General features: G+C 42.8%; 1 protein-coding gene across 2 annotated transcripts; it reads left to right on the plus strand.

Annotated features, from left to right (window-relative positions):
- The first annotated feature begins 1345 nt into the window (after window positions 1–1345).
- On the plus strand, window positions 1346–12479 carry sesn4 (sestrin 4). Of its 2 annotated transcripts, XM_085169977.1 has the most exons (10): window positions 1346–1559; window positions 7491–7673; window positions 7801–7983; window positions 8115–8363; window positions 8844–8934; window positions 9062–9186; window positions 10425–10591; window positions 10706–10850; window positions 11651–11718; window positions 11955–12479. In XM_085169977.1, exons 1-10 carry the CDS (start codon window positions 1494–1496, stop codon window positions 12022–12024), a joined length of 1347 nt encoding a protein of 448 aa, XP_085026103.1. In that variant the 5' UTR covers window positions 1346–1493; the 3' UTR covers window positions 12025–12479. The 2 variants fall into 2 exon arrangements, with proteins under 2 accessions (XP_085026103.1, XP_085026094.1); XM_085169968.1 differs by having other exon boundaries at window positions 1347–1559; window positions 11651–12479.
- Window positions 12480–12554: the final 75 nt, after the last annotated feature.

Genomic DNA, 12554 nt, shown 5'->3' on the forward strand with positions numbered 1-12554 from the left:
CAGCTTCCTCCCAGTCCTAAGACATGCATGGAGGTAGTGTGTTAGCCCTGTGATGGGCTGGTGTACCCTGCCTCACACACCATGACAGCTGTGGTATGTTCAAACCCCACCATGACCCTGAAATGGATAAACAGCTAAGAAAGAAAAGTAGTGACTTTTGTAAAACTCCAGGTATTTAAACTCGTCCGCCTTCACTACCTCTGCTCTTTCTAGCTTCAGTGTTAAACCTGTCTCCCTCTCATACACACGTGTCATTTCTTGCTTCTACTGAGTTTCATTCCTCTTCTCTCCAGAGCATACCTCTTCCACCTCTTCTCTACTCTCACTACAGATCACGAAGTCATCTGCAGACATCAGAGTCCACAGAGACTCCATTCTGGCCTCATTTGTCCACCATCACTGCAAACAATTAGGGCCTCAATGGTGATCCATGATGTAATCCCACCCTCACCTTGAAGCCATCTGTCACTCCAGCTGCACACCTCACCACTGTCTTGTTGTCGTTATACATACTCTGCACCACCCTCACGTGCTTCTCTGATCATACCCTTTCTCTAGACCCACAAATACACAGTCCAGCTCCTGAGCTCCTCTATACTTCTCCATCAAAAGTCTCAAAACAAACATCACATCTGTATGTGCCCTCTTGGCATCGCTAATCCCAGTGTCTCTTTTCTAAACCTAACTTTAACAGCTTTTCCCACAGCTTCATGGCTTAAGTGTTGCTACAACTCTGCACATCACCCTTGTTCTCTAAATATTGGCACCAGTACACTTCTCCTTTCCTCATTCTTCAAGATTGCGTTAAAAAATCTGGTTAAAAAGTCCCTCTCCCCTAGACATCTCCACACTTCTACAGGCATTCAGTTGCATTTCTACTCTTCATCATGTTCATAGCTACCTTCACTTCCTCCTCACTAATCCTCTGAAATGGATAAGCAGTTAAGACAAAGAATTAAGATGCATTTAATTTCCACCCTGGCATTATTACATATAATCGTGTTTAGTATAGTGCTTTGTTTGTTCTCTTGTTTGCTTTTTCTTCTCCTTGTTTGTCTCTTTTTCTTTCATCTGTGGACTTTTTTGCAGTTCTGTTTATGATGTTGATGAAAATAAAGTTGGGGAGGGGAACCTGTGCGTTCTTGAAGTCTTTAGTGGCAGCTAAAATAACACGGAGTGCTCCTTCCTAGTAACTTTCCCGTCCCAGGGTAAGTTACTAGTCCAGCCCCGCGGTCTGCCCGGCCTGTTTTCGCCTCTCTGCTCGGTTGTTTGCAGATGTTCATTAGCATTTGGAGCTCCGCCCCCCTGCGCTCTGATTGGACGCACTGTTACTGGAGCTGTCAGCTCAGCTGCAGGAAGGTTTTCGTCTTAGTCCGGTCTGCAGCTACAGACTGACTGAAGCCAGCAGCGGCTCTCTGCCTTTGTTAGCTAGCTGGTAAAGCACCAAGAAAGGACATAGCCGCATCCATGAAATAGCACACTTTTTTTGGAAAATGATCATCTGTGCGAGTAAAATGGAGTACCCCCTGAGAACCCAGTGCCAGCGAGTCCAGAAACAGGTAGGTTATAAGGTTAGCTGACTTTCGACAGAGAAGGGGGAGGGGAGTAAGTTAGTTTTAAGACAATTGAAGCTAATAGCGGCTAACTCAGTAGCGTTCATTCATTTGCCTAAGGGATCATTTATATCAAAGAAAACATCTCCTTTTTTTGGCAGCTCTTGAATTTACCCTCAATGCCTTTTAAAGCTTAAAACGAGGTGATAGACGACGGCTAGCTTGTATTTAACTGTTTTTCAAAGTTTTTTTTAACGAACAGTTGGCTAACATTAGCGACCAAAAAAAAGGAAAGGGAAAAAAAACAGTCGCAGCAAACTTACGTTGTAGCTCGCTAACGCTTAACAGTTCACAAAGAAAACTAGTTTGACTTGACATTTTGATGGCGGAGAAGTGGGGTTTTAGTGGTTGAATATAGGGGTTAGGAACGCACTGAGGTCGGTTTCCATCTCCAGCCGTTAGAGCGTCACGTAAAGCTCGCAGCGCTTTCTCGCTGTTTTAACGCTTAATTTTGACCGATAAAAGCTACAAATTTACCTGTTTCTCTTTTTGGTTTTTTTGAATTTTCTGTTAATAAAACCAGGCCCGAACACATTACCCTAACCGCACAAACGGCGAGATGACGGCTCTGTCTTTGTTCTGCCACAGGAGGGAGAAGATTTAAACGCTTCCTTTTAATATTTGTGTTAAATTTGGCTTCGCTTTTGCGGATTATTAACGTGTCCGTGCACTAAGAGCCCGATGAGACGGTGCAGTGTGAGGAGAAAGCTGCAGGTGACGATGACATCATCTGAAGGTTTGGGGAGAGAAGTGGCTGTGAAGTAATGCAGCACCATATATTTACTCCTAAATAACACACAAGCACGGGTTTTGCAGGACACATTCAGCGTGTAGACATGCCTAATCCTCAAGGATTGACTGGCATTGTGCGGGTTTTGTCGCTTGCGGTGCCTCTAAATGTTGGCAACTTTTTTTTTATTGTGCTGTTTTTTGCTGGCTTCAACTGGACTGCCAATCAAAGTTGTTTTTCTCCTCTGCCGGTGTTTTTCCACTTCACAACAAAAGGGGGGGCGCTGTCCCAAGTTGTAGCCCGAAAGAGACGTATTTGCTGCAGATTAGAGGTCCAGAAATGGAACAAAACAAGCAGGAATGTGAGCAGCTACTTTGTGTTTAAAGACTAATATGCGCTGCTTTTTTACTGATGCTATACTTTTACATAAATTTGCTGCAACTGGAGACAAACGATAAGCAATATATACTGGCCGTGCATTTGCCTTTTGATTTGATAACCTTAAACCTTTTGCTTGTTTGTGAGACCTAATTCTCAGGGAAAGTCTTTTCTACCCCTACAGTGTCCTTGCTCTACCTGCATGCCATGTTTTCTGACAGGTCCCATCATTCATGTGCAGTATGTATGCTCGCCTTTGTCCCCCCCCCTCCCCCCAATCATCCTGCAGCACAGTGTTTTGTTTATCTTGGTTGTGTTGTATGTGAAGCTCCAGCTTCTTTCCCTTCCTTCTCCTTTTCCAATCTTGGCTGCAGCTGGTTTGTTTTGCACTACTCCCCAAGTTCAGGTTGCAAGAGCAACACCTCCCCACCCCCCCAAGCTGCTTCTTCTGGTGATAAAGGTGGGCGCATGATGAGGATGAACCCCTTCCAGACTCAGTAAGGAATGCAGATTGAATGTCCTTCTCCTATATCTGCAGCAGCCCCCTCCTGCAGCCCACCACGCACCAACACACTGAAGCGGCTGCTGGTGTAATTTTCCTCTCTTCTTTGTGTGTCATCTTAGTCCAGCGCTCTCCTTCCTAGCCTTGCTTGTTTGTCAGCCAGCTATCAAAGCCTGTCTTTGTCTCCCTTTACCTTTCCTCCTCTCGGTGACGTCATCCCTGTTTTTCATTTCATCCGTAGTCCTCTCTGATCAATAAACAAATGATCTGTCCTCTCCCGTGTTGAGGAAAAAGGAGATTTCTTTTGAATGTCAAATGATCTGCACCTGTGAATCTTTTTCTTTCACAACAGGCCCTGCTGTGGGTTGTTTAAGTTAATATTTTGCAGGCAAGCCACAAGTTTGACTGCATCTTGTGATTTGAATACAGCAATGTTCTAATGTCACCCCCTCACGCCTGTTTTTGACTACAAAAAATTGCTTTGTTTCTGCGTGTACTGTAAGCTGAATTGATAGGCTTCCGAGTGTACATGTGAAACCACAATATGCTTTGTAATAGCATACACAGTTGCAGACATGATGCTGCTTTATATGACCACCCACCCTTATTTACCCTTTTTTCTCTCTCTTCTTTCAGTGCAATTTTTTTATTTATTTTTTTGTTCATGTGGGTGGCCAATAAGGAGTGTATCGCCTTGTCAAAGCTATGTGCAGCTTCTCTGGGTTGTTATCAGGCAATAACAATAAAGCTGGGTATTGGGACAATAATACATCTGCCTAAAGCTTTTCCCACAGCGCATATAAATCAGAAAATGTTGATTAGTTTGGATAAAGATAGATCACCTTCAAGATAGAGCTAGGACATCAAAAAATAGCAAGATTTTTTTGAAATGAAATGTATTGATGAGCATACTGTAAATTCTTTGTTTTCTATTTGATTTCTGCTTCTGTGTACTCAACAGACACCATAAACCTGTAGGATGTGTCATTTCCTGCTTTCTGAATGCCTTCACAGCCACTGTAGTTCCTGTTTCAGTTTGACTTATTACGTTGTATTTGTCCAGACATGTTTGAAAATTCACAAAATACCAATTTCCTCTTTGATTATGTGATGGCAAATCCCATCTCCTCAGTCTCTAAAAGAGTAGGTTTGTTGCTTATTTACTTCAGATTTGAAAATCAACAGAATATGACAATTAGAGGGTGGCTTTTTCTGATTTCTGTGTGTTTCTATGAGTGTTGTCAGTATTTTTCTGTGCGATGACGAATGCAGGGTGTTTGCTACAATTTGACAATACTGCTTAGCACTGTGGGTTTTTAGTTCTTTGCACAAGTCCTTAATTTTGGCTTTGACTTCTCTAACGGTAACCTTTTTAGCTGAAGTAATCACACCGAGAAAAGATGCATCAGCAGGGTGAGTGTCAGTGCCATTTTCAGGGTTAGTTTCCCATTTTGCCGAGGGTTTGTCATAATGTTGATGGGATTGTAGACTGGTGTTTAACTGTTAACCATACCCATCTCTGATTTGAAATGCTTTCCCTTTTATATAAGTTTACAGTTGCTTATTTTTCTCATGGGAGTATTTAAAATATAAAATCACAACCAAGCATAGACAGGTGGAGATGGATAGCTTCAGGCTCTAAAACGAGAAGCCAGTGCATTCTTTCTCACAGCTGACAGTATTGTAAAAAGATTAACGATCCACCCTCTGAATCATTAGAGCTGTTTTATAAATTTTGGTCATTTTAAGTGTTAAAAGGATAATCCAGGATATGTTCATTGGCTGACAAGTTGTGATTGAGAAATCGTGAGGTTTGCTGCCACAGTCAGTCTCCTGCTCATATAATCTGGTTTTAAAACACCAAACAATCGGCTGCCTTACATCCCTGTTTTATACTGTCTATGGTGTGGCTGAGCTTGCTGAGCCTCGTGCACAGTCTGAGGGGTCAGAACAAGGTTTTTTCTTTTTTTTTTTTTTTAATATACTGAAAAACTTCCAGATGGCAGCAGCCACAGCTCCTTTCTTAGTGGCAAGTTATTTTGTAGCCTCTGTGCTCTCCTCCATCATAATCCTAACCCATCCTGAGCCCTTTCCAGCTTGTTCCTGATGAAATGGTGTCTAGCTTTCTTATATCTGATTTATGTAATATGAACTGTGAGGGAGAAGGGTATACACTTGAGGCAGGATTCCTCTTTCATCGCAGGTACTAGTGCATAATAATATAAAACAGTAATTTTAGCAACTTGAGTGTCCCCAGTGGGTACTTTATCTGTTCACTGAGTTGGCAATATTTCAAAAAGTCACAACAGTACATCTTTTATATTGTCCAGCAAAATTACTTGGTAAATAATTAGTCCTATAAAGAGGTTTTCTGTGCTTGCACATCTTGGTCATTGTTTTTCGTATTTGCCTAAAAGTATGATCGATCTATGTTGGAGTCCATTTCATGCCGGAATGAAAAGACTAGGAAAAAAAAACAGGCGCAGATCTCCTTACATGTTAGTTATTTGACTGGTGTGTTTTCTTCACGGTGCAGGCCCCATCGAGCCAGTTAGCGCTTTGATGGAGCTGTAACCTAGATTCTGCAGCTCAGCATACTAATCAGACCTACTCTTGTGAATGTGCTCTTGTCAGGTTTTGATTGGCAGGCACCTGTGCACTCTACATTCCCATTCAAACCATTTCTCATGTATGATGACAGATAACTGAGGGTCAGGGTTTGCATCTAAGCTTGCGTTATTCACCGCTAGCTCATTTTATTCCCTTGCATTCTCCTTAGAGTTAAAATAACTTGTCAGTCTCAGTGTGATGTTTGTTAAATCTGTGCTGTCTTGACATGTTTTTTAAGATCTGAGCATGGAGTCTATAATAGGTTAAGAGGTGGAGCCTCCTACAGGATCAGGAGGAAACCCTGGTCGACTGCAGGGAGAAGTGAAATACCACATGGAGCTGAATACCAAAGATCTGTACAAGGCTAAAATTAAGCAGCGAGTCCTTCTAGTCGCCATTTGCTACGACTATCTGTGACATAAGCTGAGGCGTCTGTGATTTGACAGGACAGTAGTAATCCTTGACAGACGTTCAGCTGTTAAAGGGAGAAGTCTTTGCCAAACTGGAGGGAAACATTTGGCTTTGATGAGCGCCGTCCACACTCGGGTTTCACATACAGTGGAGCTGATTCCTGCTCATGGCTGAGTTCCCAAACACCTTTTCCTAGAACCGATTGTAAGATGGTGACAGAGGCTGTGCCCATGAGGGCGATCCAGCTCCCCTCTCCGCATGGGTCTGTTTCTCTTGGCCTCCGCCTCCTGAGCCCAGTCGCTCCCTTGTTTGTCTGTTAGGGCTTATGAATTTCTTTGCTGCTGCTGCTCATGAGCTTCCCTCTTCAAGGCCTCTTAAGCTCAACTTTCACATTAGTTGGTTCGCCTGTGCTTCCTCCCAGCATGTAAATCCCCTTTTCTAAGGAAAACATGGGTGTTTTTTTTTCCCCCCTTTAGTTTTAGCAGACTGCTGTCCATTTTCATTTCACAGAAGTAGAAGAAGAAAAAAATCCACAGTGCTGCTTCTGTGTTTGATCATAATGAAGTGGTGTTGAACTAGGAAGCATCTGGCCCCGCTGCAGCCAACCTTCCATGGTGTCTGTTTGTCTGACGAGCTCTCAGCTGAGCTACTGTTGTTTGCTTGTTTTATTTGGAGAAGGAATAATGCAAGGAATGCGCTCACTTGCCAGTGGCGCCTGTATCACTGCTGTTTTCCCAAGACTGTTTTTCTTTCAGTTGATTTATGGGGAGTAACACAAGTTCGGTCCATGGCACGGACACAGAAGTCTAGCCTGTTTTTGCTACAGATGTAACGATTACTCCAAAAGAAAGTCATCCTTGGGTTACGGAATTATTTTTATTTTTTGTCCCATATATTTTATTATTTAAAACTGGCAATAAATAAATGTGTTCCCATTGTGGATTAACTGATTGCTTTGTCTGTAAAATGTCAAAGTCGCTCTTTAGTGACGTCCAAACTCCACCAAAGAGCCAAAGATTTTGGATTTACAGTGGTGTAGTTCAGAGCAGCTTCATCCAGCATAATTTTAAGATTTTTAACAGCCATTAATGTTCTCATTTTTTTTTTTCTTCTGTCAGCACTTTGTTTCAGCCATTATAGCTATTTCTCACAAAATGAGAGAACAACATCTTATGGTACAATATGGTTTTAAGGTCCCTCTTCCAGAAACCAACAGTCTCTCTCGTCCTTGTCGCTGTTTCTGCAGGTGATGGTGAATGGTGAGAAGGAGCGAGTGTCACTGCTGGTCAGCAGGGGGAGTGTAGATGCCGTGTCCCAGCAGATGGCGTCTCACCCTCAGTACCTGGAGAGCTTCCTGCGCACACAGCATTACATCCTGCACATGGATGGCCCCCTGCCGCTGCCATACCGCCATTACATCGCCATCATGGTTAGTGACCTGGCTTTTCTCTCTAGGATACATCCAAACTCCTCACCAGCTGTCATCATGCAGCCAAACATACACAAAGCTTCTTTTTTTTTTTTTGAGTTTTCGTCTTTGTTCCTGTGACTAACAGGCTGCAGCACGTCATCACTGCAACTACCTGGTGTACCTGCACTCGACGCATTTTCTGAGGGTGGGCGGGGATCCCAAGTGGTTGCAGGGTTTGGAGGCGGCACCCCTTCGCCTTCGGCTCCTTGACAACATTAACAAAGTGCTGGCCCACCAACCCTGGCTCACCGCCTGCTCGCATATCCAGGTACAGCAAAGACAGACCACCGATAAAATTTAACATTTGTATAAGTATTTAAAAAAATATATATACTTGGATGCTTTGTTTTATTTCATTTCCTCGTTCTAAATGTGTTTGTTTTTGCCTCTGCTCTCCAGACGCTGCTGAAGGCGGGCGAGCAGTGCTGGTCACTGGCTGAGCTGGTGCAGGCCGTGGTGATCCTGGCCCACTGCCACTCCCTCTGCAGCTTTGTGTTTGGATGCGACACAGACGCAGACTTTGTCCCTCTCTCCTCCAAATCTCCCAACGGTACTCCGCCGACCTTCTGCCCCTTTGATGCTGCCAACGGCAACACCAACGTGCCTCAGTCCCTCGCCACTCCCTCCGAACACATAACACGACGACGGGTAAAAATATACTTATATACATATCTGAAGCTATAGACTGAAATTAGTTCATAAATACTTAGAATAGCTTTAAAAAAGGGACCAATATGAGCAATACTGGTGTCACTCAACCCACTGGTGCTTGTGGAAAGGAATAAGAAGAAAATATCACCAGTTTTACCAGATGAAAATGTATTTTAGGAGTGTATTTTTTATTTGTATTTAAGTATTAAATAAGGTGCGGTTTAAAATGGGCTCAAATTACTGTGAGAGTGCTTAGTGCATCTCACCCACCTTCCATCGTATAATAAGGATTGGAAAAAATGTTTAATAGTGTAAAATGACCAATTAATTTGTTCAGTATTTTTCCTTTGATAAATATCATCAAATTCAGTTGGATATTTTCTGATGTTGCATACGCAATTAGATTATTTCTGTGCCCTTAGCAGTTGCTTTAATATATCTAACTTGATGAGATACTTTTTTTTTTTTCATCGGCAGTCTCTGGACTCAAGTGGTGATGTGACGTGTCTGAAGGAGAGGATCCAGAAGTCCCAGGAAGAGCGTGAAAAGCAAACGCTCCAGCAGACAGGTAACACCACCGAGACATTCCCACTCACTCCTCGAGCGTTAGTGAAGTCGCACAGTGTGGAACCTGAGCGTTTACCACTCCTTACTTAGCCTCATCATCTCCTTTGCGTTCATCATTTCTTTTAAAGACACGGAGGAGGAGGAGGAGATGATATGCCTCGCAGATCCTTCGCGTTTTATCACAGACCCTGACTTTTGCTATCAGGAGTTTGCACGCAAGGAGGAGGACCACTTCCAAGTGTTCAGAGTTCAGGTGAGTGTCTTTCTAGCAGTGAACGTGTCAGTGTGATTATGTGTAGGGTTTTGTTTTTTGTTCTGAGTTTCCGATTGTCTGGCTGGTGTCTGTTAAAGACATTAGCACAGTTTTATTACTCTCCACTGCTGAAGTGCATCTGTGCCACAGTCTGACGCACTTTGAGATGCTGGTAGCCAAATTAACATGTAAATTTGGTATCAGGCAGCCCGAGGCAGAGTGAGTTAATCAGTACTTTCTTTGACATTTTAACACACTGCTTTGGCTCACAGACCAACAGGAGATGAATAACTAACAAGGTGTGAGCTGAAGTTTTTTCCCCTTCATATTTTAATTAGATGCGTTTTCTTAATCATGGTCCAGTTCATAAGGCGCAATATAAAATGAAAATAGATATAAGAGCCTTTAGAAATGTAAGTTTTGTGTAAATTACCAGAAAATCTGTATTAACAGGAGAAGAAGTAGTACAGCAGAGAGCTAGGAGTCTCTTTTCTCCAAGTCCTCTACTTTTTTCCTACTTTGACTATAAAAGCTAAATCCCACAGCTCAAGCTGCCCCCAAATGGCATCATTTAACTTGTCCTCCATTTGTGCTTGTTAGTGGCATCATGTCCTCTCTGTAGGGATGGCTGAAAGATGTTGAGGACCACCACAATAGAGACCTGGCTTGTGAGCCGGCTGCTCAGGAAGCACATGGCAGGAAGAGCCCAAAGCTTGTAGTTTAGCAGTTACTGAACACTGAAAACAAAGCGACGGGGATGTCCGCTAATAAATGTATCGCAGAAGGCATAATTCTCTGATGGGAAGCAGTATGGTGACACAGAGCAAGAAGGGCCTGGGTTTCCATCATTTGGTCAGGATCTTTCTGTGTGGAGATGGGACTTAGTACATATCTGGGAGAAATCTTGAAGAATCATAACAAAATCATATTCGGCAACACTTTTGGATCATTTTACAAATGAATGCCTCTAAAAACCATAAAATGAAGAACAGCATGGTACATAGATTGGTGGGGCTAGCCTTAGGGGATTATAATAAAACAAAAGTAGAGCAAATAAAAGCATTACTAATGCTGAAAAGTAGTTTCAAATATTTACTACTTAAGCTCTATAGATTTAAGGTTTGTCATCAATCACGAGGAAAAAAATTTTATGTTCTTCTATTTGATTGCAATTTTCAGAACTCCTCACAAAGTAGTACAATGAGGAAAACTCATGTGACCCCGATTTTTCCCTCTAGGACTATTCCTGGGAAGATCACGGCTTCTCCTTAGTGAACAGATTGTATTCTGACATTGGGCACCTCCTGGATGACCGGTTCAGGAGCGTAGCCACCCTCTCCTCATTGCACAGTGACGACCTGAAGAGGGCGATCTGGAATTACATCCACTGTGTATTAGGAATACGGTGAGGCTGCCACTTTGTGCCGAAACAATAAAAATAAAAAATACAGGAGACGTACAGAAACCTGCTTTTTTGTGTGTGTTCAATAGTTAAAGTTGTGTTTGCTTTTGGTCGCAGCTACGACGATTACGATTACGGTGAAGTGAACCAGTTGCTGGAGCGAGATTTGAAGCTGTACGTCAAGGCTGTGGCCTGTTTTCCGGACTCCACCAAAACTCCAGTGTGTCCGCTGAGATGGACTCCACTTAAGACTTCAGAACGGGTACGACTATTTTTCGTGTTACGAAGAAAGTTGTCATGTCTGCAAACAATGTATGACGCTAGACGTGAGATATTTAATTTGGCACAAATGCAGGAAAACAAGGATCTGGCAGGATCAGCAGAGCTTTTGCTTTTGAACTGAGGTCATTATCAACTGAAACTAAACCAAGAAACGCTAAAATCAGGTGGGAAAAGAACTGCATTGACTCTAGCCACATTGATACAGGTTTATACTTGGTCTAAGGAGCTTAAAAAGAAAGCGACTGGACTTCTTTAAATTTCTTGAAGATGTTTCACCTCTCATCCGAGAAGCTTCTTCAGTTCCAGTTCAGGTATTTTATGCTCGTACTGGTGTGCCTGCATTGCTCTGGGATTTCTCTCTCCAAGCTGGTCAGTTCTCTTTTTCTGCCAGCTTTTTTCTGAACCAACTGAAGAGCTGGAAACAAGAGTACTGAACAGGCCATTAAAGTTGCAGGATGTTGCAGGTGGATGTCAGGGTGTAGGGTTATGGTGTATCTGCAGTGTAGATTTTTAAATATATTTTGTGATTTTTAGCTTTTAGATGGGAAAGCAGGGAGAAAGTGCAGAAGGATGAAATGCATTGTGGCTCATGGTTTACCTGTTCAAACCAGGGGGTAATACTGGCGCCCCCTACAGCACAGATTTGAACTAGAAGCATAACTCCAACAAATGTGCGCATTCCCCGTCACATCAACCTGTCCACTCAACACATTCCCAGAAACTGTTTCTTATCACTAACACCAGCCCTCGGTGTTAATGTTTAGTTTTTTCTCTCCTCAGATACACATAAACTTACTAATCATGGAGGCCCGGCTGCAGGCGGAGCTGCTGTACGCGCTGAGAGCCATCACTCAGTACATGATTGCCTAAGAGGATGTAGAGGCACGTCATTAAAACTCTTCGCCGGTACAGAGAGACCCGGAAACAAGAGGATGAAGACATCTGAAGAGTAGCCGGTGACGTTGGATGAGAGCGGCACTTTTAAGGACACAGAGCTGCACCGTTTGCAGCTGTGCCTCTTTGAATGTGCTTTTTCTCCTCAGATCCAGTATATTTAAACCATAGCGTGCCACACCCCTCCTGCAACTCATCTTATTGTGAAGTCCTCTTATCAGACATCTTGGCTCTCGAAGGTTATGTGCAATTATTGCTAGTTATTTTAATTTTTACCTGTCGTCTTGTGTTCCAGTCGGTCGCAGCAGCAGTGTGTTACCAGTGGCCAATACTCTCCTCTTTAGTTTGAGAAGTCTCCTTTTGTATTAACTATGCTTTTCCAAAAACGTATATCTTTGTGTACACGTTGAATGAATGTTAATGGGAGACCAGTTCTTTGGGGTTTTTTTTCTTTTTTTTTTTTTTGTGGACAATCCTTGTCAGTGTTGGAGGAGGACTGTGAAGGACGACCGTTTTGCTCTCCCTGACATTTCGTATTAATGCTGGTCAAGAACAAAAATGAGAATGACACTGCTGGAAGTTATCACATCACTATAGTTTCTTTTAATAAGCACTTTTTTAAACTTTATATATTTATAATGCAAGGTAGCTAATGAGTAGACATACTGAGTTTGTGGGTCTCGTCTTTATGACGTGTTAAAAAAAAAAGAAAGAAGATTTGACTGTTTGTCCTCAAACTTTCAGACTGTGCTTTTGTTTCCCAGCCCCGATTTCTGAGTGAAGGTACGCG

This window comes from Neolamprologus multifasciatus, chromosome 2, assembly GCF_963576455.1.
Source record: "Neolamprologus multifasciatus chromosome 2, fNeoMul1.2, whole genome shotgun sequence".
NCBI lineage: Eukaryota > Metazoa > Chordata > Actinopteri > Cichliformes > Cichlidae > Neolamprologus > Neolamprologus multifasciatus.

Bases quoted from the DNA above. Each gene is read 5' to 3' on its own strand.
- sesn4 (XM_085169977.1), top strand. From the start codon at position 1,494: ATGATCATCTGTGCGAGTAAAATGGAGTACCCCCTGAGAACCCAGTGC. The intron at 7,674-7,800 runs GTTAGTGACCTG...TGTGACTAACAG, and splicing joins GCCATTACATCGCCATCATG to GCTGCAGCACGTCATCACTG. The intron at 8,935-9,061 runs GTAACACCACCG...TTTCTTTTAAAG, and splicing joins GCAAACGCTCCAGCAGACAG to ACACGGAGGAGGAGGAGGAG.